This window comes from Urocampus carinirostris, chromosome 16, assembly GCF_059441175.1.
Source record: "Urocampus carinirostris isolate Australia breed hairy pipefish chromosome 16, RoL_Ucar_1.0, whole genome shotgun sequence".
NCBI classification, from domain to species: Eukaryota; Metazoa; Chordata; class Actinopteri; order Syngnathiformes; family Syngnathidae; genus Urocampus; species Urocampus carinirostris.
The window spans coordinates 35,729,194-35,754,503 of record NC_142364.1 but is presented as its reverse complement, the minus strand read 5'-3'; the positions used below and the strand labels follow the sequence as shown (position 1 = coordinate 35,754,503).

Here is a 25,310-nt window from a genome sequence, read left to right as displayed (position 1 = left end):
CTGGTGTATGCAGTTACAGCTGCCGAGAGAATGTTTTGCAGAGCCTCCGGTGTATGGGCAACCAGGGCACAGTCATCAGCATACTGTAGCTCAATGATGGTCTCTCAAGTCAGTTTGGTAGTTGCCTGTAGCCTCCTGATGTTAAACAGGTTACCATCAACCCTGAAGTTGATGGTAACTCCAGCCTGCTTCTCCATCCTTCTACGTAGCAGTGTTGTAACACAGAAAAGGAAGATGTAGAAGAGAACTGGAGCCAGCACACAGCCTTGCCTCACTCCAGTTTCGCCGCCAAAGGGCTCTGAGCTGTGTCTTCCAACTACCACTCTAGCCGTCATCCCTGAATGGAACTGTGCAAGAATGGTGAGAAACTCTTCAGGACATGCCACAGTAAGTCCCTGTTCACTGTGTCAAATGCCTTTGAGAGATCGACAAAGGCGATGAACAAGTCCTTGTGCTGCTCCCGGCATTTCTCTTGGAGCTGACGTGTCAAAGATCATGTTGACTGTTCACCTGTCCTTTCGAAAACCACACTGTGACTCTGGGATGACGCGTTTCGATATTTTGGAGATGAGTCTGCGGAGCATGACCTTGGCAAGGACCTTTCCAGCAGTCGCCAACAAAGAGATACCCCTACTTTTGGAGCAGATGGATTTATCTCCTTTATTCTTGAAGATGGTCACAATGTTCGCATCTTTCCACAGTTGCGGGACACGCTCTTGTCTTCACACCTCTGAAATGTATTGAAACAGTGTCCGTGTACAGAGGTAGCCTCCTACCTTGAAAAGTTCAGCTGGGATGCTGTCAGGTCCAGGGGATTTATTGTTTTTCAGGGTTTTGACTGCATGCAGGATTTCATTGAAAGTTGGCGGGAGGTCGAGATCTGGCAATGTAGGATGTTCAGGGAGTTCTGAAAGGACAGTTGGGTCCACTGGGGTGGGCTGGTTGAGCAGGGTGTTGAAATGCTCAGCCCACCGCTCCACTATCATAGCCTGATCCTTGATTAGAGATGTTCCATCAGCAGATCTAACAGGTGCCAGGGAGCAGTTTCTGGGGCCATAGATGGTTTTTACTGCATCTATCAGCGTGAGACTGGATTTCATTGGCTTTTGAGATCCACCACTCATCTTGCAGTTTTCTGAGAGTTCTCTGGGCCTCGGAACGAAGGGCTTGCCATAACTTTTTATGGAATTGAGATTGTGGGTTGTTCAGGGTGCCTCTGTGCGTTGAGATCTCTCCGGCATTCTGGTCAAACCAGTCCTGGTGTTTTTTAGTTTTAAAACCAACGGTTTGGGCTGCAGTGTCAAAGAGGGTGGTAGATATAAAGGTCCACTTCTCATCCATCCCAGCCTCTGACATGACCAGCTGCTCAATGTTTGCCAGCCTCTCAGCTAGAGAGCAACAGAAGTTGTCAAGGGTGTCGCTACTGGAGAGTTTGGCACAGTTGAGTGTCTTCCTTCTTGAACCACCCTGACGTGCTAGGGGCCGGACATGCATTCTGACCTTTGTCAGAATCATGCGGTGGTCGGTCCAACAGTTTGCCCCACGCATAGCTCTTGTAATGAGCACGTCCTTCAGGTCAGCCCTCCTCACGATCGCGTAGTCGATCAGGTGCCAGTGTTTGGACCTGGGATGCATCCAGGATGCCTTATATTTATTCTTTTGTTGGAAGATGGTATTTGTGATGGTAAGGTTATGTTCCACGGACAGACTAAGGAAGTCTAATGCCATTGGAATTAACTTGTCCAATGCCATGGGCACCAATCACACCATTCCAGTTTTGCAAGTTCTTTCCGACACTTGCATTGAAATCACCAAGCAGCATGATTTTGTCATTCCTCGGGATGTGACTGAGGATGTCATCGAGTGCTTGGTAGAAGCGATCCTTCTCTTCATCATTTGATGGCAGTGTTGGTGCATAGGCACTAACTAATGTGACATGTCTCCATTTTGCAAGTGGGAAGCGAAGAGTCATTAGTCTTTCACTGACGCTCACTGGTGACTCTGTGAGCTTCAGCAGTAGGGTGTTCTTAATTGCAAAACCAACTCCGTGAAGATGGTGTCCGCCCATGGGGTATCCCTTCCAAAGGAATGTATAACCCTCCCCCTCTTCATTGAGTGAGCCTTCCTCAGGGAGTCTGGTATCGCTGAGCGCTGCCCCATCCACATTATATCGCTTCAGCTTGTTGGCAATGAGTGCTGTTCTGCGCTGTGGTCTGTCCAGACTGGTATCCAGGAGTGTCCTTATGTTCCATGCTGCAATTCTGAATGCTGTTGTTTTTCGACCGCATAGTGGAATGTCCCGTCAGGCGCGGTTTCCTGTCCGGGTACTGTGCTGAGTGGGCAATCTTTAGGCCACCTTTTCTAGGCCTTTCCCCAATTGGGGTGAGCAGTGCGGCCACTAAATAGTGCTGCTCAGACGCACAGGGGTCTGCCGGAAACAGCTGCCACTCAATCCCAGCTGCTAACGACCCTTGCCCTGAGCCGCTGACGTGCAGAGGTCCAGCTAAGAGCTTCCAGCTCATTCAAACCTGCTCCCGTCACTGGATACTCCATCGCCGCCAGACTTTTGTGGTCGGAGACTCAGGTAAAAGAGGATACCTGCGCAATAATAGTTTTTAAAGTGGCGTAAGGGATGCGCTTTCCCCAACGCCACTATCTTGATTGTAAAGAAGATGGTTCCAGTGGCAAGTGAGACCCTAGACGACCGGCATCTTCCTACAACTGCAGGCGGCTGCCGGGATACACACATATATACTGGACTGTCTCAGAAAATTAGAATATTGTGAAAAAGTTCTTTATTTTCTGTAATGCAATTAAAAAAACAAAAATGTCATACATTCTGGATTCATTACACATCAACTGAACTATTTCAAGCCTTTTATTATTTGAATATTGCTGATTTTGGCTTACAGCTGAAAAAAACTCAAAAATCCTATCTCAAAATATTAGAATACTTCCTCAGACCAAGTAAAAAAAATAATTTTATAACAGCAAAACTAAATCAAACATTTGAAAATGTCCATTGATGCACTCAGTACTTGGTTGGGAATCCTTTTGCACGGATTACTGCATCAATCCGGCGAGGCATGGAGGCAATCAGCCTGTGGCATTGCTGAGGTGTTATTGATGCCCAGGATGCTTCGATAGCGGCCTTCAGCTCATTTGCATTTGTAGGTCTGGTGTCTTTCATCTTCTTCTTAACTATACCCCACAAATTCTCGATGGGGTTCAGGTCAGGGGAATTAGCAGGCCAATCAAGGACAGTGATGCCATGGTCAGTGCACCAGTTACTGGTGGTTTTGGCACTGTGGGCAGGTGCCAGATCATGCTGGAAAATGAAATACTCATCTCCATAGAGCTTTTCAGCAGATGGAAGCATGTAGTGCTCTAAAATCTCTTGGTACACAGTTGCATTTACTCTGGACTTGATGAAACACAGTGGACCAACACCAGCAGCTGACATGGCTCCCCAAACCATTGCTGACTGTGGGAACTTCACACTGGATTTCAAGCAACTTGGATTTTGCTCTTCTCCAGTCTTTCTCCAGACTCTGGCGCCTTGACTTCCAAATGAAATGCAAAACTTGCTTTCGTCTGAAAAGAGGACTTTGGACCACTCTGCAACTGTCCAGTGCTTCTTCTCCATAGCCCAAGTCAGACGCTTCTTCCGTTGTCTTGAGTTCAGAAGTGGCTTGACCATGGGAATACGGCTATTGTAGCCCATTTCCCGGACACGTCTGTGAACTGTGGCTTTTGATACCTGGACTCCAGCTTCAGCCCACTGTCTTTGAAGCTCCCTCAAATTCTGGAAGCGGCTCTTCTTCACAATTTTGTCAAGGCTGCGGTCATCTCTCTTGGTTGTGCAGCGTTTCCGGCCACATTTTTCCCTTCCAACAGACTTTTTGTGGATATGCTTTGAAACTGCACTCTGTGAACACGCATAAATACACGTTTCGGAATGACCCAACAGGAAAAGGCGGAGCACATGTGACTTCATGGCGTGATAATACATATATGTATTAGGGCTGCATGATTACGCGAAATCGAATTGTTATCGCGATGACGTAGTGCAATAGTGTTACCGCAAACCACTGCGTTTTTTTCCAGGATTCATAGTTCCACTTCATTAATTGATTGACTGAGTGTTTGGCCAATAAGGATTGTCACATATCGGCGTTTAACATCTCAAGCTAATCAAAAACAGGTGGCACCAACCAATAAAGGCGAGGCAAAGATTGCGGATGGCTAACAACTCTTAAGCCACCTCTGCAGAACGTGGCCATTCCCACTTGGAGCTACCACTCGTGGAAAAACAATTTGTGAGTCTTGTATTTTAATCATCACAATGACATTGCAGAAGTATACCCATATATACATATATATATATACATAGAGTGTAACCTGGGTTCTCGACCATAATCCGTTCCATTTCTTTGTACGAAAACCGATTTGTACGATCACCTAAGCTGTTTTTTCCCATTAAAAGTAATGTAAAATTGTTTTGATCCGTTCAAACACCGTGAATATTTATCTTGAATATTCAACGTAAAGCTAACCCAGGCTAATCTTACGTTCGTGTTAGCGTAATCTTCCGTACGAAAGATTACGCTAACATGAACGTGTAAAAATAAAAAAATCAGGTTTACACGTCATTTAGCACCCGGGTTCCCACAACAAGTGGTGAGCGATTAAAGGATAAAGAAAAGAATTATGAATAGGATTTCTTACCGGTCGGCAGAAGCCATGCTGTATTCCTGAAAGAAGGGAAACTCGCACACCTTCTTCATATTTTGCTATTATTTCTTTCTTAAATGCAATAGTTGAAAGCACTACTCCTCTTTTTTCACTTGTAGCAACTTTGCTGCTTGCAACGACCTTCTTCCGAGTCATAATTAGGGGTTAAAACACTCCTTTCACCGCTTTTGAAAAACGAAAACAGAAAAGGAGTGCGCGTTGCCGTGACAACAGTTCTTCACGAGGGGTGGGGGCAATCTACACTCGTACGCCGCTCAGCGTCGCCCCTAGCGTACCGGCGTTCGAACTCCGATTTTTTGAACGAAAAGCAAAGCAAGAATTTCTCGAAATTTTTGGTCGAGAACCGATTCGTTCGAACTGAGAGGCGTTCGAAAACCGAGGTTCCGATGTATATATATATATATGTATATGTATGTACAGTGCATCCGGAAAGTATTCTCCTTTTCCACATTTTGTTATGTTACAGCCTCATTCCAAATTGTATTCATTTAATCTCTTATCTCAAAATTCTACACAAAATACTCCATTATGACAATGTGAGAACGTTTTTTTTTTTACTTTTTTAATTAATTAAAAATAGAAAACTAAGAAATCACATTTACATAAGTATTCACAGCCTTTGCCATGAAGCTCAAAATTGAGCTCAGGTGCATCTTTTTTCCACTGATCAGCCTTGAGATCTTTCTACAGCTTAATTAGAGTCCACCTGCAGTAAATTCAGTTGATTGGACATGATTTGGAAAGGCACACACCTGTCTGTATAAGGTCCCACAGTTGAATGTGCATGTCAGAGCACAAACACAAAGCATGAAGTCAAAAGAACTGTCTGTAGACCTGCGAGACAGGATTGTCTTGAGGCACAAATCTGGGGAAGGATACAGAAAAATTTCTGCTGCTTTGAAGGTCCCAATGAACACAGTGGCCTCCATTATTCGTAAATGGAAGACATTTGGAACCACCAGGACTCTTCCTAGAGCTGGCCGGCCTTCTAAACTGAGCAATCTGGGAAGAAGGGCCTGAGTCAGGGAGGTGACCAAGAACCCGATGGTCACTCTGTCAGAGCTCCAGCGTTCCTCTGTGGAGAGAGGAGAGCCTTCCAGAAGGACAACCATCTCTGCAGCAATCCACCAATCAGGCCTGTATGGTAGAGTGGCCAGACAAAAGCCACTCCTTCGTAAAAGGAACATGGAAGCCCGTCTGGAATATGCCAAAAAGCACCTGAATGACTCTCAGACCATGAGAAACAAAATTCTCTGGTCTGATGAGACAAAGATTGAATTCTTTGTTGTAAATGCCAGGCGCCATGTTTGGAGGAAACCAGGCACTGCTCATCACCAGGCCAATACCATCCCTACAGTGAAGCATGGTGGTGGTAGCATCACTCAATGAACCCAGGATACATCACTGATGATGCGTCCCAGTTGTATCCAGGAGATGTTTTATATGTGTGTGTATATATATATATATATATATATATATATATATATATATATATATATACACACACATGTATTATCACTCCATGACCTCACATGTGCTCCACCTTTCCCAGTTTTCCAAGTGGTCAACTTGACAAAGCTCTTTTTTAACTTGTTGGTTTTTTTTTTAGACAAATGCTAATATAAAGCAGGTTTAAGTAACAATACCTTTTGGAAATCATCAAACTTCTTCTGCAGGACTTCCACCTGCTCCAGATCTGAGCCCACCTCCTCATTTGTGAGGGCACTTTCCTTTTCATTTATCCACTGCTGAAGTTCATTTGCTTCACGGAACAACATGAACTTCTTGCAGCTCTTCTCCAGCATGTCCTTGCGTTTCTCCCCAAGATCCAATAGTGTTCCATACCTGAAAGAAAGCATTAGATGAAGGGAGGACCACAGATGCAGAAATGGAGTAAAAATGATTGAACAAATAATAAATGTAGAAGACATAAAAATGTAATTCAAAACTAAAATCTCCATATATAGTGTAAATTGAAAGAAATCCAAAAATTAAAACATATAGAAATATAAATACTGGTTGTTCTCTTTATGAAAAAGTATCAATATACAGTCATTTGTGGCAAGTTTTCAAATGTCTTCAAACAAACAAGCACAAATGGTGGTGCTCTATTTATAAAGGAATATTCTCATATAAATGCCTTGTTTGTCAACTTTAATGTGAGGTTTGGGATGCGTGTATATACAATGATACCTCGTCATCAAATTATTTGTTCCCAGATTTAGAGGTGCTTGTATCTCGAACGATAAGTACCGTAAATTACGGACTATAAGCCGCTACTTTTTTCCCTAATATTCAACCCTGCGGCTTATTCAGTGATGCGGCCAATTTATGTAATTAATGTAAGCGGGGCTCGAGTACAAAAAGTAAGATTTAGACCGGTGGAATATATGCGCCGAGGAAGACTGCAACTCTTTGGCTTGACTAGCAGCGAGAAATCTTTCACTAAAACTGCCCGCATGCGAAAGGCAGCTTTTTCGCAAGTCTGCCAGTGGATCCTCACAGCGTGGAGCAGCATCAAAAAATCCACCATTACCAACGGGTTCCGAAGAGCCAGTCTGCTGCGTGACGGAGAGGAGGGCACAGAATCAGGAGTGGATGAAAGTTCCAGCGACAGTGACAGTGCGAGTACGGCTGCGGGAGCGTGGGACTAAGTCTATACGACAAAGTTTCTTTCCGACACTAAGGAAGACGACTTTGATGGCTTCAGTTCTAAGGAAGAAGATGAGAACGGTTTACCGTGATTTTTACAAGTACGGTATGTTTTTTTTACCAGACCCGTTGAAAGTGTTGCGAGCGTGTTGCTAGAGTGTTTTGGAATAAGGGAGCGTTGGACGACATCTATATGACAAAGTTTCTTTCCGACACTGAGGAAGACGACTTTAATGGCTTCAGTTCTAAGGGGGAAAATGAGGTTGGTTTATCGTGATTTTTACAAGTACGGTATGTTTTTTAACAGACCAGTTTACTGTGTTGCGAGCGTTTTGCTACCTGTCACAGGCACCGTTTGGGATGAAAGTTATATTATTATTGTCAAAGCTTTGAAAACTCGGTGTACTGTCTTTCTTAGTAAATATGTATAACCATGTATAATATGTATTTGCAACTGTATATTTTTCTAATGTATTTATTTTAGAGACTTATTCTGATATGTTTTGCGTGGGCGAATCAAAAAGAAGGGGTGAAAACTAAAGGGGGCTGACGGGAAGTGGAGTAAACGTGAGATGTGGTTGTGGACGCGGTGGACAATAGTAGATATATATTTTTCCCACCCTTACCTTTGGAAATATACACTTTTTTCCTTGGATTACTTTCAACGGAACCCGGACTCTGCAGGTCTGCATCAAACCTTAAGTACCGGTATCATTTTCCGTTCATTTTGCCGGCTTTGAATTTTGGACTGTGTCCTTTAATGAAGGACATTCAGTTTCAATCGCGGAACTTAAAGTCGGGTTTGGGTTAATTTTGTGTTTGTGTTACATTTTTTAATGGGGGCGCATGCGGCTTATATACAGGTGAGGCTTGTGTGCGTACAAAATCGGTTTTCCTCTTAAAATGTGGTGGGTGCAGCTTATAATCAGGTGCGCTCTATAGTCCGGAATTTACGGTATTAACTGAAAACTAATTGAATTGTAACTCTTGAATCCTGATCGAAGCATAAGGTACCTAAAGATTTTCTTCCCTAATATACTTATGTGATAAACCAAACTTAAAGAAATCAAATGTATGCCTCACTAACAAAAAAGACAGCATGGAGTGTATTAGTGTTAGGGATGGGCAATTTAAGTTGAACGGTTCACTTAATTTCACCAAAATGTTAAAGGTACTGCAATAAAATAATCAAAATAATATTAATAATAAAAATAATAATAATAGATCATAAAAAATGAACAGTGCAAGCAATTTTGAAAGCTTAGCCAATTATTTAGCTCGCCAGTGCCCAATACATTTCAGTGACAATGTATATAAGGAGTCAAAGAAAAAAAAGAAATAAAAGAGGCCATACCACCTAGCCCCATTCTCAGAGTTTGCTGCCTTGTTTTCCTTTCCTATACATCTGTCTTGTTTAAACAAGAAGCATAGTCATTTTAGAACTACCAATCACAATCCTAATACCTTAATTGTAATACCTTAATTGTACGAAACAAATGTATTCTGGAAAAAGATAAACTGAAAAGTCATATACTCCTGAAGAAATTTTGTTTAAATGCCCATCTCTAACATGTATGATAACATGTGTAGCACTGCGTGAAAACAGTAAGCAATAAATATTCAACCATTTCTTACTCACAGCTCTTCAACCTGCTTCATGCGCATAGAAACGCTGCAGGCTTCTTTGGTGGTAAGCCTGAGCAGTACCAGTGAAACGATTTTGTTATTATAGGAAGAAAATAAAAGGTCTGACAATTACATGTTAATGAGGGGGAAAAAACTAGGTTAGTTCATTCTTACTGATTCTCAATTTGTTCTTGGCGAAGTCCAATGCTTCCGTGTTCATCCAGATTTTCCCGAGACGAGGACTGATTAGGATCCAGCTTCTTTACGTAGGCAGCAGGAACAAATCCCTGTCGGTCATTCACTTCCACTTTCCACCAATCCTGTCGAACACAAAATGTAATGAGATTTAGTGTCATTTTAAAAGTTGCAATACTAGAAGAAAGCAGATTGAACACTTTTGGCTCTGTTTATGTTGCATTTAAAGGTATGTTTATTTTTTAGTTTTTATCAAGACGGGCTAAAAACATCTCTGAGGTTACTTGTTTGAATTGAAATTAATCATAGAAGCCACTAATCATTTTTAACATAGAAAACAGTGGTGATCTGCTATTCCCTGTGGGAAATGACCCGGTAGTTAGATTCAACAGGTGACTGAAAATTCATGAAATCTATGAATACATCAGCACAAGCTAAAAATCAGTCGGTGTGGCCAGGCAGCACCCAATAAAAGTGACACACATTAATAGAAAGTTAAATTAAAGTTAAGTTAAAAAAAAATTTGTTCATTAATATCATACATATCAGTATATTTTACCTTATTAGTGCTGTTGAGAAGGGTAAGAATATCACCCTTCTTCATGGTTACTTCACGTGGACTCTTTTCTTGGTAATCATATAATGCCAAGACAAGTTCCTTCCCAGTCTCGTCATCAGTTGGTGCCACTTGTTGCTGGTCATTAAAATATCAACAACAAAAATCAGTAAAAATTTCAAAAATACTATTTGAATGAGAACTTCAAGACACAGGTAAATTCCTCGGATTACCCTGCAAGACAAAGCTTGTTCATTTAGGGCCTTGATGCTGCTTCCATAAGCACTTAGGTCTGACATCAGAGCTTCGTGTTTCTTTAAAAGGGCCTATAAAGCAATAAGGGCAAACAATATGAGAAGAGAAAAAAAATCTTGCATTGAGCACTCTACCCTGGCATTTACAAACATACCTCAGCAGAGTCCTCATCTTTGCCATAGTCTGTACTTCCAACAATGGGTTCTTTCTCCCACATCCAGGACTCTGCTTCATTGGCATCAGCAAAATATTGCTGTGCCTGAAGAGAGTCCTCAAGATCTTGTCTTCTTTGAGAGGCCTTAGCCTTAAGAACGTCCCAGCGTCCATGTAACTCAGACTGTCTAGCTTTCACATCTTCACCTGCAAAGTGTCCTAGGTACCAGCATGAACATAAATAAGTACGACTGTAATTTACAGACAACTCTTTATAGCAGGGATTGGGAACCTAAGGCTCGCAAACCAAATATGGCTCTTGATGATTACATCAGACTAAGAGGAAAAAAAGAAATGTTCACCATTTGACAAAATTCAGGCACCAAGTGTAATACTGGATTTTCACCACGAGCTAAAAAGGTTTTCTACATTTAGGGCCAACTGCATACTTTTTCAAGCTTTTAGTATGAACAAGTTAGTAAAAAATGATCAATGATCAATGACGTGCTAGACGAATTTGACGACGAATATTGGTTGAAAGAAATCTCGGTAAACGAGATCTCGTTGCTACGAGATTACGTCATTGTTGTGGTGGTTGTCGTCGATTTAAGGTGAAAATCAACACAAAAGTGGTCATTTCTTCAGTGTCAGTAATAAGTCGAAACATAATGCCAAAAGTGATAACAACGGCAATAATTCCGGCACGAAAAAACGGCGGAGAAATTTTCCGGAAGATCGCTAGGAAAACACGAGAGGCTAGGAAAACACGTGTGTTGAAGCGAACGACACGACAAAAGAAAATAAACAAAATAATACTCCTAAGCAAGATAAGGACTTGTCTGCAGAAATGGATTTAATTTTATTCCTGGTTACGCTATGAGGATGATAATGGATTGGACCTTGAGAAGGCATTACAACTGTGGCGTGACAGCAAACCACGAAGAATATATGAACTGAAAAATAAATGATAACTGCTTTGTATTACCAATTAACTGTGATGATTAAAACTGAATTAAAATATACATTAACATAATTATTTCAGCAATATTATTTTGTATAATGTACAATATTGTTGTGAACTGAAAAATCTTGAAGTGATAACTGATTTGTATTACCAATAAAATGTGATGATTAAAACTGAATTATATATTTGTCACCGATTTACAATTTCAACCTCGATAACCCTAAATTTTGGGGACCCATAGATCTCTGTTGGTACCAGTAGATTTTTGAGCATGCGTGTCCCCGGGACCCATCACTTTTCAGAGGTAAAATTAACACTGATACATATATAGATAAATATATAAAGGAAAACATTTCAAAGTCAAAAACGTTCCCAACCTCTGCTGTATAAAATTAAGCAAAATCTAGAGGTTTAGTTACTTACCTTCTTCAACCATGGCCTCTCCTTTAGAGGTGACTGCTTTTATACGAGACTCATGACCAATAATCTCAGCCTGGAGGGCCTGATGCTTCTTCAGTAGGTTCTGGACACCAATTAAATCTTTGCCTGTTAAAATATAAGTTGATTTGATCTTGATTCAAGTTAGCTGATGTCTGTGTGTGTGTCTATTAAATATGAGGCATCATGGGTGCTACGGGGTATAAAGATTTCACAGTGGAGCAGCATATAGTTAAGGTATTCATGCCTTCACTACTAGTAAAAGCACAGCCTGTCATTTTCAACAAATGTGAAGCTCAAACATGTATTAGCACATGCATTGAATATATTTGTGACCAAAATAAAATCAAAACCCTGAAAAACTACCATTCTAACAGTATAGTGGGTAAAATCAAAGGCTAAGCCGATAACGATTAGTTTTACCTCTGTTTGAAGAGGCAGCAATTGGCTCTTTCTCACGTATCCAAGTTTCCTCGTCTTCTATGTCTCTAAAAAGTTGTTGTAGACGAAGAGAGTCTGCCAGTTTCTGTTTGCGTGAAGCCATTGGCTCACGAAGGGATTCGTAACGAACTACCACGGTATCCTGTTTCTTCTGAATGCTGTCAGCATCAAAGTGTCCAGCCTCTTGGAACTGACGCGCCTGGATTATTATTCCATCAATTCGATCCTGAGAAATAAGCAGTATGCATAAAAAATATAACGTGTCCTGACGGAAGACACTGCAGCGCAACGTGAAAGCAGATAAAAAGGTCATTCACATCCCCCACTCGCCCCTCCTGGACTTCTAACAACTCAGGTTTACTGAAGGTAAACCCCAATCACCCATGTCACAGCTTATTTAACTTACTGCCGTCAGGGAAAAAATCTCTGAGCCATAACTAGGAGGCTCAAGGACACCTTCCTTCCATCAGGTTGTCAGGACTCTGAACTCTCTTACTGCCTTACCCCCTCCCAACCCTATGCCTTCTGCCAAATCAATTAAAAACTGCTCTATTTAGATTTTGACTATACTTTGTAAAACATTTTATTCAAAACCCTTAGTATGATTTTTCTTGGCGTTGTTGCCAATTGATATCTGTATTGTGCCTTATTTATTGCATGTTTACATGCGGGGAAGAGGAAGTAATTTTATCTCTGCAGTATGTTGTGCATATACAGGACTGTCTCAGAAAATTAGAATATTGTGATAAAGTTCTTTATTTTCTGTAATGCAATTAAAAAAACAAAAATGTCATACATTCTGGATTCATTACTCATCAACTGAACTATTTCAAGCCTTTTATTATTTTAATATTGCTGAATTTGGCTTACAGCTTAAGAAAACTCAAAAATCCTATCTCAAAATATTAGAATATCATGAAAAAGTATACAAGTAGGCTATTCAACTAATCACCCGAATCATCTAATTAACTCGAAACACCTTGCAAGGGTTTCCTGAGCCTTAAAAACACTGAGCTTGGTTCAGTAAACTAAATCGCAAGTATGGGGAAGACTGCTGATCTGACTGCTGTCCAGAGGACCATCATTGATACCCTCCATCAGGATTGTAAGACACAAAAAGAAATTTCTCAAAGAGCAGGCTGTTCACAGAGTGCAGTTTCAAAGCATATCCACAAAAAGTCTGTTGGAAGGGAAAAAATGTGGCCGGAAACGCTGCACAACCAAGAGAGATGACCGCAGCCTTAACAAAATTGTGAAGAAGAGCCGCTTCCAGAATTTGGGGTAGCTTCAAAGACAGTGGGTTGAAGCTGGAGTCCAGGTATCAAAAGCCACAGTTCACAGACGTGTCCGGGAAATGGGCTACAATAGCCGTATTCCCATGGTCAAGCCACTTCTGAACTCGGGTTATCGAGTGGCGGGAATTTTCTGTTGCTCACGTCGTCGCGTCAACGAGATTGTTTCAGATTCCTACTAAAGCAGAATTTGGATTGAGACTTTTTATCTTGAAAAGTTTCGGGTAAGTATCTCGGACGATTGGTGCAAGGTAAGTGCCGAGCACAATTGTTTTACAGTCGGAAGCTGCTGCCGATCGTTGTTGAAGGATATCCCCTCCCACGGCTGCTAGGACGCTCTTTGGCATCCGACGCTTACAAGTGAGTATGGGTTGCTGTAAAGGTTGCTCCCGTGTCCGTAGGCAGGTTGCCCTTCTAGAGGGACGTGTCCGTGAGCTAGAGCAGTTTAAACGGAAAATGTTAGGTGCCTCGGACACCACTGTTAGCGTGGGTTGTAGCGAACCTGCTAGTCCGGTTAGCACTAGCCCTAAACGGCATGCTAATCGCGGTGAGCCAATTCAGACGCATAGCAAGTTCAGCCCCCTAGCTAGTCCCACTCCACCCCGGTCTACTGGCTCCCGCACCCTAGTTATAGGTGACTCCATCACCCGTAACATAAAGCTTAGCACCCCAGCCACGGTTATGTGTATTTCTGGGGCCAGAGCACCCGACATTGAGACTAATTTGAGGGAGCTGACGAGCAAACCTAGACACCAGGACAGGACTAGCTACACTGATATAGTCATTTACGTCGGCTCCAATGATACTAGAATGAGACAATCTGAGATTACAAAGAAAAATATTGCTAGGACCTGTAATCTCGCCAGAAAGATGAGTCGGCATCGAGTAATTGTCTCTGGCCCCTTGCCTGCGAGAGGCAATGATGAGAGGTTTAGCAGACTAGTCTCGCTAAACCGATGGCTGGCAAGTTTTTGCAATCAGAAGGGATTTAGGTTTGTGGATAACTGGCCTGCTTTCTGGGGCCGACCTGACCTGCTGAGGAGAGACGGCCTTCACCCTAACCATGGGTGTGGAGTCTGTAACGCTAGAGCTAACTAGCGCTATGCTAGATTCATGCAATTCACATAGTTTTTGTAGTTTAGAGCGTTCTACTGACTGCACCATACACCCTGATTTATACTCTTCTATAGCATCTTCTTCTGTGCCTCTTACCTCTGTTTCTCCCTTGTAATGTGAGGAGGGAGAAGAAATAACATTAATTTCTACAAATAGTCATCCTGCTACTCCACCTGTCAACAATATTCCTGTGGTATGGAATTCGGGCCGCATCTGCCGTCATGCAAGGCACAAGATCCGGGACCGGCAGTCGAATCCTGTGGTGGTTACCACTAAGGTGCAAAACTCGCGAAAGGTTTCAGCTCAGTCCACAGTGCTGAAGCTTGGCCTTCTTAATATTAGATCACTAGCCTCCAAAGCTCTACTTGTCAATGACCTTATTAATGAACACAATCTTAACCTTATTGGCCTTTGTGAGACCTGGTTGAAACCAAATGAGTTTGTAGTGTTAAATGAGGCTTCTCCCCCTAACTTTGTGAGTGCGCACTTGGCACGACCATGCAAAAAAGGTGGAGGTGTTGCTCTTATATCGGAAGATAGGTTGAAATTTACTTCTAATACCCCTACTAGTTTTAAAACGTTTGAAGCACTTGTTATGAGGTCCTTAATGTCAACACCAATTTATGTAGTTGTTGTGTATCGCCCACCTGGACCATACTCAAATTTTTTGGAAGAGTTTTCGGATTTGTTAACAGATTTAGTTACTTATGCGGACAATGTTGTAATTATTGGTGATTTTAATGTTCACATAAACTCCCCATCAAATTCACTTGCAATTGCATTTAAGTCACTGATGGATACATTTGGTTTCAATCAAATAGTTGATGTGCCCACTCATAAAGATGGGAACACTCTGGATCTTGTCCTGACCCGTGGCGTAGTAGCCTCAAATGTTACAGTGTTACCGTATCCTAATGCCATCTCTGATCACTATTTTGTTAAATGTGAGGTGCTGTTTAATGTTTACTCTGATAAGGAAAATATAGGCTTTAGCAGTCGCAATATCCGCCCTAAAACGGTGTTAGCCTTAAAAGAATTATTACCTACGGTAACTGCAGCCTTCCCTTCGTACACTGAGTCTGTTGAATCACTTACAAACAACTTCAATACTGCTTTGGTAAATGTTCTTGATTCTGTGGTAAGTATAAAGTATAAATTCCGACCCAAGAAGAATACACCTTGGTTTACTGAAGAAACTAGGTTACTCAAACAAAGTTGCAGAAAAATTGAACGAAAATGGCGCACTACTAAGCTGGAGGTTTTTCGACTGGCCTGGTGTGACAGTTTGCTGAAATATAAAGTAGCTCTTGCCTCAGCTAAAGCAGATTATTGTTGAACATAAGAATAATCCAAAATTTTTATTTGACACAGTGGCAAAACTTACCAGACAACTTAACCCAAATGGTTGCACTCATTCTGCTAATGACATTATGGAATTTTTTAATAAAAATATTTAATTAATCAGGAATGAAATTTTAAACGAACGCTCTGTTTCCTCCTCCCATATCAAAGGTGTGCAGGTGCTAGGTATGTTGTTCAGAAACATTCTCCAGTCTCAATGATTTGTCCCTTGATAATCTAACACAGATGGTCAGTAGGGCCAAACAAACTATGTGCCTGCTTGATCCGTTTCCAGCTTCACTGGTGAAGGATCTGTTTGGGATCTTAGGACCATCAGTTTTAAATATTATTAATATATCGCTATCCTCGGGTATTGTTCCTGTAGCCTTCAAGTCTGCCGTCATTAAACCCACGCTTAAGCGACCTAACCTTGACCCAGAAAGCCTAGGTAATTATAGGCCAGTGTCAAATCTGCCATTTCTTGCGAAATTACTTGAAAAGGTCGTTGCACAGCAGCTAAATGACTTCATGTCAGAAAACAACCTTTTTGAAACTGTCCAGTCAGCATTTAGGGCAAATCTACTGAGACAGCCCTTGCAAAAGTAACCAATGATCTCCTTTTAACAATAGATTCTGGTGCCTCATCAATGTTACTGCTGCTGGATCTCAGCGCTGCTTTTGATACGGTCGACCACAACATATTATTGATTCGTCTAGAACGCATTGGTATCTCAGGAACTGTACTCTCGTGGTTTAGGTCCTACCTGTCAGACAGGATGCAATGTGTTAACTATGGCAATCTGACCTCTAAACAATCTAATGTCCCTCGTGGTGTTCCTCAAGGCTCTGTACTTGGCCCCCTTCTTTTTAGTATTTATATGATCCCGCTTGGTGACATTATCCGCAAGTATAATATTAGTTTCCATTGCTATGCAGATGACACTCAACTGTATGTGCCACTGGAAAAAACTGGACATTTAAGTTTTAAAAATCTGGAGGATTGCCTTACTGAGATTCAAAGATGGATGTCAAATAATTTTTTACGCCTTAACCCAGAAAAAACTGAAATGTTGATTATTGGTCCAGCTCACTGTCGTCATTTGTTTTCAAACACTACCCTGAACCTAGACAAATGTAATATCACCCATAGGGACTCGGTCAAAAATCTAGGTGTTATATTTGATCCTAATCTGTCGTTTCAGTTACATGTGAAAAATATTACTAGAATAGCTTTCTACCACCTCCGTAATATTGCGAAGATTCGTTCAATGCTGTCCCAATCAGATGCAGAGATTTTAATTCATGCGTTTATTACTTCTCGGCTTGATTACTGTAATGTATTGCTTTCTGGTCTCCCGATGTCTAGCATTAAAAGTTTGCAGCTGGTTCAGAATGCGGCAGCTAGACTTTTGACTAAGACTAAAAAGTTTGAGCATATTACTCCTGTATTGGCCAACTTGCACTGGCTCCCAGTCCACTTACGATGTGACTTTAAGGTTCTCTTATTAACATATAAATGTTTGCATGGGCTTGCACCCTCTTATCTCTCCGATTTGATTTCCCCCTATGTTCCTGCACGGAGTCTGCGCTCGGAAAATGCCGGTCTACTTGTGACTCCGAGAGCTAAGAAGTCTGCGGGCTCGAGAGCGTTCTCCATCCGGGCCCCGGTGTTGTGGAACGCCCTGCCTCTGGAGATAAGATCTGCAACCTCAACAGAAGTTTTTAAATTGAAGCTTAAGACACACTTCTATTCCAAAGCATATGATTGATCCCCACCTTGTATTCTGTTTTGTCCGGTCTTTTTCTGAGGCCTGCCTGGCTGATACGAAGGAGAAGGATGATTTGGGATGGGTCTGACCTGCAGCATGTCAACCCCTGCATTTACCAGCTGGCGTCGTCGTTGATGTCATGCACTTTCCGGACATTTTCAACATCTTACCTAATGTCCACTATTATGTGTACAGTAATGCTAATTGTAATTCACCCTGATCAATCCTGGAAGGGGGATTACCACATGTGAGGTCCTTTCTCAAGGTTTCTCTTTTCTCCTCACACTGAGGTTTTTGAGTCATTCCTTGCCCGCATGCTGGTTTAAGATCAGGTCATTGTGTAATTTTGTAATTGTAATCGTGTGCAGTCCTTTGAGACATTTTTGTGATTAAGGGCTATATAAATACATTTGACTTGACTTGACTTGACAAGACAACGGAAGAAGCGTCTGACTTGGGCTATGGAGAAGAAGCACTGGACAGTTGCAGAGTGGTCCAAAGTCCTCTTTTCAGACGAAAGCAAGTTTTGCATTTTATTTGGAAGTCAAGGCGCCAGAGTCTGGAGAAAGGCTGGAAAGGAGCAAAATCCAAGTTGCTTGAAATCCAGTGTGAAGTTCCCACAGTCAGCAATGGTTTGGGGAGTCATGTCAGCTGCTGGTGTTGGTCCACTGTGTTTCATCAAGTCCAGAGTAAATGCAACTGTGTACCAAGAGATTTTAGAGCACTACATGCTTCCATTTGCTGAAAACCTCTATGGAGATGAGGATTTCATTTTTCAGCATGATCTGGCACCTGCCTACAGTGCCAAAACCACCAGTAACTGGTGCACTGACCATGGCATCACTGTCCTTGATTGGCCTGCCAATTCCCCTGACCTGAACCCCATTGAGAATTTGTGGGGTATAGTTAAGAAGAAGATGAAAGACACCAGACCTACAAATGCAAATGAGCTGAAGGCCGCTATCGAAGCATCCTGGGCATCAATAACACCTCAGCAATGCCACAGGCTGATTGCCTCCATGCCACGCCGGATTGATGCAGTAATCCGTGCAAAAGGATTCCCAACCAAGTACTGAGTGCATCAATGGACATTTTCAAATGTTTGATTTAGTTTTGCTGTTATAAAATTATTTTTTTACTTGGTCGGAGGAAGTATTCTAATATTTTGAGATAGGATTTTTGAGTTTTCTTAAGCTGTAAGCCAAAATCAGCAATATTCAAATAATAAAAGGCTTGAAATAGTTCAGTTGATGTGTAATGAATCCAGAATGTATGACATTTTTGTTTTTTTAATTGCATTACAGAAAAAAAAGAACTTTATCACAATATTCTAATTTTCTGAGACAGTCCTGTAGCATAGTTGACAATAGAGTTGAAGTTGAGGTGGGGTTGTTGGAATTTCATTTTAGTTTCAAATGTATTTTTTATTGTACAGATACTAAAAACAAAAATTCTTATTAAATGCATTGCAATTGTAACCTGTACATGTTGGAAGAGATGCATAGAGGTATTAATTTTCATTATTAAAACGTCCCAAAAAAATATTGGACAGTTATAAGTAAGGAAACACTAAGAAGATTCTGTTTCCGACACATTAGGCAGGTAAGTGTGCCTGTGCAGGACTTTATGAACAGAAAGCTTCTCATTAAAACACAAATGTGTGAAAGCAGTTTATCTTTCTAAATATCAACTTTGGAACCAGACGGCACAAAGGCGACATCATATGCTAAACTCTGTCGCACTTAAGTATTAGCCCAAAAAGGCGTTCAAGTAATCTCTGGCCACACTGTACTCGCCGCCTTGCTGTTAACCATTAGTCAACCAGAAACCTGACGGCTTTGTCAGAAAAACTGCGAGCTCAGGTAAGAGATAGCACCCCGTGTTATTTGGATATCCTATAAATGGCAACTATGATCACACTCACGGGGATGCGGTGCATAGATGTCTGTCTGTCTTGACTGAATAATTTATTCTATACCTTCACTTTTTCTCACTGGCTCTTGAGACTGGGCCGAACAAACTACATGCCTGCTCGATCCGTTTCCAGCTTCACTGGTGAAGGATCTGTTTGGGATCTTAGGACCATCAGTTTTAAATATTATTAATATATCGCTATCCTCGGGTATTGTTCCTGTAGCCTTCAAGTCTGCCGTCATTAAACCCATGCTTAAGTGACCTAACCTTTACCCAGAAAGCCTAAGTAATTATAGGCCAGTGTCAAATCTGGAATTTTTTGCAAAATTACTTGAAAAGGTTGTTGCACAGCAGCTAAATGACTTCATGTCAGAAAATAACCTCTTTGAAACTGTCCAGTCAGCATTTAGGGCAAATCACTCTACTGAGACAGCCCTGGCTAAAGTAACCAATGATCTCCTTTTAGCAATAGATTCCGGTGCCTCATCAATGTTACTTCTGCTGGATCTCAGCGCTGCTTTTGATACTGTCGACCACAACATATTACTGGTTCGTCTAGAATGCATCGGTATCTCAGGAACTGTACTCTCGTCGTTTAGGTCCTATCTGTCAGACAGAATGCAATAAGTTAACTATGGCAATCTGACCTCTAAACAATCTAATGTCCCCTGTGGTGTTTCTCAAGGCTCTGTACTTGGCCCCCTTCTTTTTTAGTATTTATATGATCCTGCTTGGTGACATTATCCGCAAGTATAATATTAGTCTCCATTGCTATGCAGATGACACTCAACTGTAAGTGCCACTGGAAAAAACTGGACATTTAAGTTGTAGAAATCTGGAGGCTTGCCTTACTGAGATTCAAAGACGGATGTCACTTAATTATTTACGCCTTAACCCAGAAAAAACTGAAATGTTGATTATTGGTCCAGCTCACTGTCATCAGTTGTTTTCAAACACTACCCTGAACCTAGACAAATGTAATATCACCCATAGTGACTCGGTCAAAAATCTAGGTGTTATATTTGATCCTAATCTGTCGTTTCAGTTACATATGAAAAATATTACTAGAATAGCTTTCTACCACCTCCGTAATATTGCGAAGATTCGTTCAATGCTGTCCCTAGGTGTTCTCCATCCGGGCCCCGGTGTTATGGAACGTCCTGCCTACAGAGATAAGATCTGCAACCTCAACGGAAGTTTTTAAATCAAGGCTTAAGACACACTTCTATTCCAAAGCTTATAATTGATGCCCACCTCATATTCTGTATTGTCCTGTCTTTTTCCGACTGCCTGCCTGACTGATACGAGGGAAAAGGACGATTTAAGATGAGTCAGCGGACCAGCGTCTGACCTGAAGCATGTCAACCCCTGCCTTTCCGAGCTGGCAGAGATGGGAGGCAGCGTTGTGGAAGTCATAAACTTTCTGGACTAGTTTACAGGCTGTGGGCGTCGTTGGTGTCATGCTCTTTCCGGACATTTTCAACATCTTACCTAGTGTTTACTATTCTGTGTACAGTAATGCTAATTGTGATTCACCCTGGTCAATCCTGGAAGGGGGATTACCACATATGAGGTCCTTTCTCAAGGTTTCTCTTTTCTCCTCGTGCTGAAGTTTTTGAGTTGTTCCTTGTCTGCATGCTGGTCTTAGATCAGGTCATTGTGTAATTTTGTAATTGTAATCGTGTGCAGTCCTTTGAGACATTTTTGTGATTAAGGGCTATATAAAAACATTTGACTTGACTTGACTGAATGTTTGTACACGGACACAAATTTATAAACAAATAAATAAGTCCCAGCTGTGTTTGCAAAAGCTTGAACATGCTTCAGCTTCATTCTATGATACAGACATTTAAAAGTTCATATTTTATGAACTTGGGGACACTTTTTGAAAAAAATGGAAATAAAAACAACAACACATTGTAAGCTTTAGACAGTGAGTTAGTTATTTGAACTTAAATTACTGTTTGTATGATTTTCTGAGGGCAGCACGGCGGCGCAGTGGTTAGCGCTTGTGCGGCACAGTTCATGTCATGGGAACCTGTCGTGGGTTCAAATCCAGCTCCAGACTTTCTGTGCGGAGTTTGTATGTTCTCCCCGTGCTTGCGTGGGTTTCCTCCGGGCACTCCGGTTTCCTCCCACATTCCAAAAACATGAATTTCAGGTGAATTGGCCGGTCCAAATTGTCCCTAGGTGTGAGTGAGCGAGTGAGTTGTCTGTCCCCGTGTGCCCTGCGATTGGGTGGCAACCAGTTCAGGGTGTCCCCTGCCCACTGCCCGATGATTGCTGGGATGGGCTCCAGCACCCCCGCGACCCTAATGAGGATAAGCGGTACAGCTAATGAGATGAGATGATTTTCTGAATTTGCAGTTTGTATCAACCATAGTGGAAAATAATTCCATTCTTCTATTGATTTTACCAGTTGATAAACTAACAAGTGTTAAAATTTTAATGAGGGGAAAAAACGTTTCAACAATAATTTGATAATTTTTTTTCTTATCGTTTCATAATCGGACCTCCTAAATCGTTGTTGCATAGTGAGGTTCCCAAGTATTCCCACACGTAGTAATATCATTAAATACAATACCACAATGAACAATTATTTCTTATATAGTAATTCGATACCTGGTGGGCTGTTACGTCAGCCTCTAGAAGTGCATGTTTCTTTTGTAGGTTCTGGACACTTGTAAGGTCTTTCCCATAGTCCTCAGAGCTCAAATGGCCTTCAACCTCATATAGCCACAGCTCAATATCCTCTACGTTCCTGTTAAATTGTTGCTGTTGGTTGGCCTCACGGAGTTTGATACCTAAGACAATTAAAATTAGGTCGTTTTTGAACAATAAAAACACTGTTGCAAGTCGTAGCAAAAAGAGACACCTTTTAACTCGGTGGCTTCCAGCAACTTCTTCCATTGACAGCTGACCTCTTCCATACGACATGCAACCTCAGCGGATGCAAAATGTTTTCCGTCAAGCAACTCTTGGCCAGACATTTGCAGAGCATCAATGCGGCTTTGGTTCGCTGATAGCTCCGCTTCAAAAGCCTGGTGTTTTTGCACTTTGCCTTGCAGGTTTGAGGGATCCTGTTAAGACAAAACATGATCACAATTAAAAGAACTATACAAAATGTTTTAGAATTCTTTCCAAGATGTTATCAAATAAGAATAATAGATTTTCTGTGATTAACCGTTTTATAGACATATTAAGTGAGAAAAAATAATACAATAGACATTTATACAACTATACATTTAGGCCCAAATATATTGGGATAGACACAATGTTTACAAGTTGAGCTCTACGTGCAACAACATTGGACTTGAAATAAAATATCTTAACCAAAAGTTTAGTTCAAGTGGTGAACTGACTGAAAATGAAGGAATTGTATACATTTTTTACAAAAACATCACATTTTAGGGGCTCAAAAGTAGCGTAATATAATCAAAAAGGTTTGTTGTCAATATTTTATTGCGTATTGTGGGTAGACCTAAGACAAGTATCAGCTCTGACAGGCCCAAGTGAAACCATGTAATTGTTCTGATAGTTACTGTGGTCACGTGATATTGCCACAAAAGTAAAACTGTGAAATACTGATAAATGTTACTTGAATATTTTAGTTGAAAACACACACACACACACACACACACGCACACACACACAGTCAAATTCAGACTATAAAGCCGCAACTTTTTTCCTAAACATTCAACCATGTGGCCTATGAAATGATGCAGCTAATTTATGCTTTCTTTTTCTAATGGGGCACCCGAGCAGTAAGAGTGAGACAGGTTGAATATATGTGTCAAGGGTGAGAAAGGTTTAATGCACTTTGCACTTTGTGCATGAATAAAATTAGCATGAACAGGTGTCATTCGAAAGCTGAACGCTAACTACCATATTGGGAATAATTCTACGAGTCTGTTTAAAACGAACGGATTACACTTTGAATTTAAATAGCTTTTGAGCTAGTTGAAAATATTTACTTTGGCGAAAATGACACCACCTTTTTTCGCAATGAAAACGCGAAATTGAGACCAACATTACAGAGACGAAGGTGAATAGGACCAGACAATCATTTCAATGTAATAGCGGTAGAGTGGCTCAAACAGCGTGAAAACAAAATCACAACATGGTCAAAACAAGCGATAAAGAGACAAAGGATAACACCCAGCATACCCACTCAAAGCATGCTAAAAGAGTCGTGGACAGGGGAGGACCCTCATCTTCATTTTTTGGAGGTAATTTCACCCGGATGAGTATTTAGCACTAAATTATGCTTCTCCCCCAGATTACGAGAGTAGCCATATAGCACACGCACGCTGAAAAAGGGTGGCGGTGTCGCGCTCATTTCTGAAAAAACGCTCAAATTTACTCCTCGTACCACCAATATACACAAGTCGTTCGAGGCTCTTGTTATGAGGTCCTCTCCATTGTCAATCTATGTGATAACTATCTATCGCGCACCAGGACCATACACAACTTTCTTAGACGAATTTACTGAACTTTTGTCTGAACTAGTAACCTATGCAGACAAAATTATAATCATGGGGGACTTTAACATTCATATGAACTCCCCACTCAGTTCACTCACTGTTGCGTTTCAGTCTATAATTGATGCTTTTTGGTTTTAATCAACTGGTTGATTTGCCAACCCATAAATATGGAAACACGCTCGACTTGGTTCTGACTCGAGGAGTTTCAACCTCAAACATGACGGTGCTATCGTGTACTAGTTATCTCGGATCATTATTTAGTTACATTTGAGGTGCTAGCTAAATGTAGTACCAAAAAAAACTGAAGGATTCACTGGACGCAATATAAGCACGGGCACAGTTTCTGAGCTCTCCGATATTCTTCCAGGAGCAGTTGCGTCCTTTCCTTCCTACATAGGCTCCATCGAACCACTCCTAAATGAATTCAACGCTACCCTGGCCAATGCCCTGGATTCAGTAGCGCCCATCCGGCATAAATCACGACCTAAAAGACGCACACCTTGGTTTAATGACGAAACTAGATCCCTTAAACGAGAATGCAGGAAATCTGAAAGAAAATGGCGCACTACCAAGCTTGAAGTTTTCCATCAAATCTGGTGTGATAGTTTGTTGAAGTATAAAGCGGCCCTGGCCTCTGCAAAATCAGCCTACCTTTCGAAGGGGATTGCGTCACAAAAGAACAATCCCAAGGTCCTTTTTGACACTGTAGCATCGCTCACAAGGCAACAGACTATCCCAGATAGCTCCAATCATTCTGCCCACGACATAATGGTCTTCTTTACTAAGAAGATCCAAAGCATACAGGAAGAAATTGCTAAAGACAGTATTAACTAAACACATACTAAAGCACTCAAATCTATAGATGCACGACATGGTGGCTGTCCAGGGATTTTGTCCCATTTTAGTGAACTGTCACTCGATAATCTTAAGCAGATGGTGAATACGGCCAAACCGACGACTTGCCAGTTCGACCCGCTTCCAGGTTCACTTATTAAAGGTCTCTTTGACGTTCTTGCACCTTCAGTTCTAAATATTTTGAACATATCACTCTCCTCAGGTGTAGTTAAGTCCGCTGTCATTTAACCCACACTGAAACGACCCAACCTTGATCCAGAAAACTTATGTAATTATAGACCTGTGTCAAACCTACCGTTTCTTTCTAAAATACTTGAAAAAGTAGTGGCACAGCAGCTGAATGATTTCATGTCCGAGAACAATCTCTTTGAATCAATGCAATTAGGATTCAGGGCTAACCACTCTACTGAGACAGCTCTGATTAAGGTAACCAATAATCTCCTACGGGCAATGGACTCGGGCGCATCATCACTTTTGCTGCTGCTGGACCTTAGTGCTGCATTT

The 25,310-nt window shown here is 41.4% G+C and overlaps 1 protein-coding gene across 4 annotated transcripts in view; it reads right to left on the bottom strand.

The window, feature by feature from the left end:
- The window catches only part of sptan1 (spectrin alpha, non-erythrocytic 1), a 106,966-nt gene that overhangs the window by 48,677 nt on the left and 32,979 nt on the right, over positions 1–25,310 (bottom strand). For 2 of the 4 annotated variants that reach the window (XM_088355544.1, XM_088355545.1), the window contains exons 14-23: positions 22,343–22,547; positions 22,090–22,271; positions 12,018–12,261; positions 11,580–11,702; positions 10,194–10,411; positions 10,018–10,110; positions 9,788–9,922; positions 9,208–9,353; positions 9,047–9,103; positions 6,402–6,600 (exon numbers count right to left, since the gene is read on the bottom strand). In XM_088355544.1, coding sequence (XP_088211670.1) covers positions 6,402–6,600; positions 9,047–9,103; positions 9,208–9,353; positions 9,788–9,922; positions 10,018–10,110; positions 10,194–10,411; positions 11,580–11,702; positions 12,018–12,261; positions 22,090–22,271; positions 22,343–22,547 — 1,602 coding nt within the window. The remainder of the gene's footprint in view (positions 1–6,401; positions 6,601–9,046; positions 9,104–9,207; positions 9,354–9,787; positions 9,923–10,017; positions 10,111–10,193; positions 10,412–11,579; positions 11,703–12,017; positions 12,262–22,089; positions 22,272–22,342; positions 22,548–25,310) is intronic. The other 2 variants (XM_088355546.1, XM_088355547.1) reach the window with 1 other exon arrangement.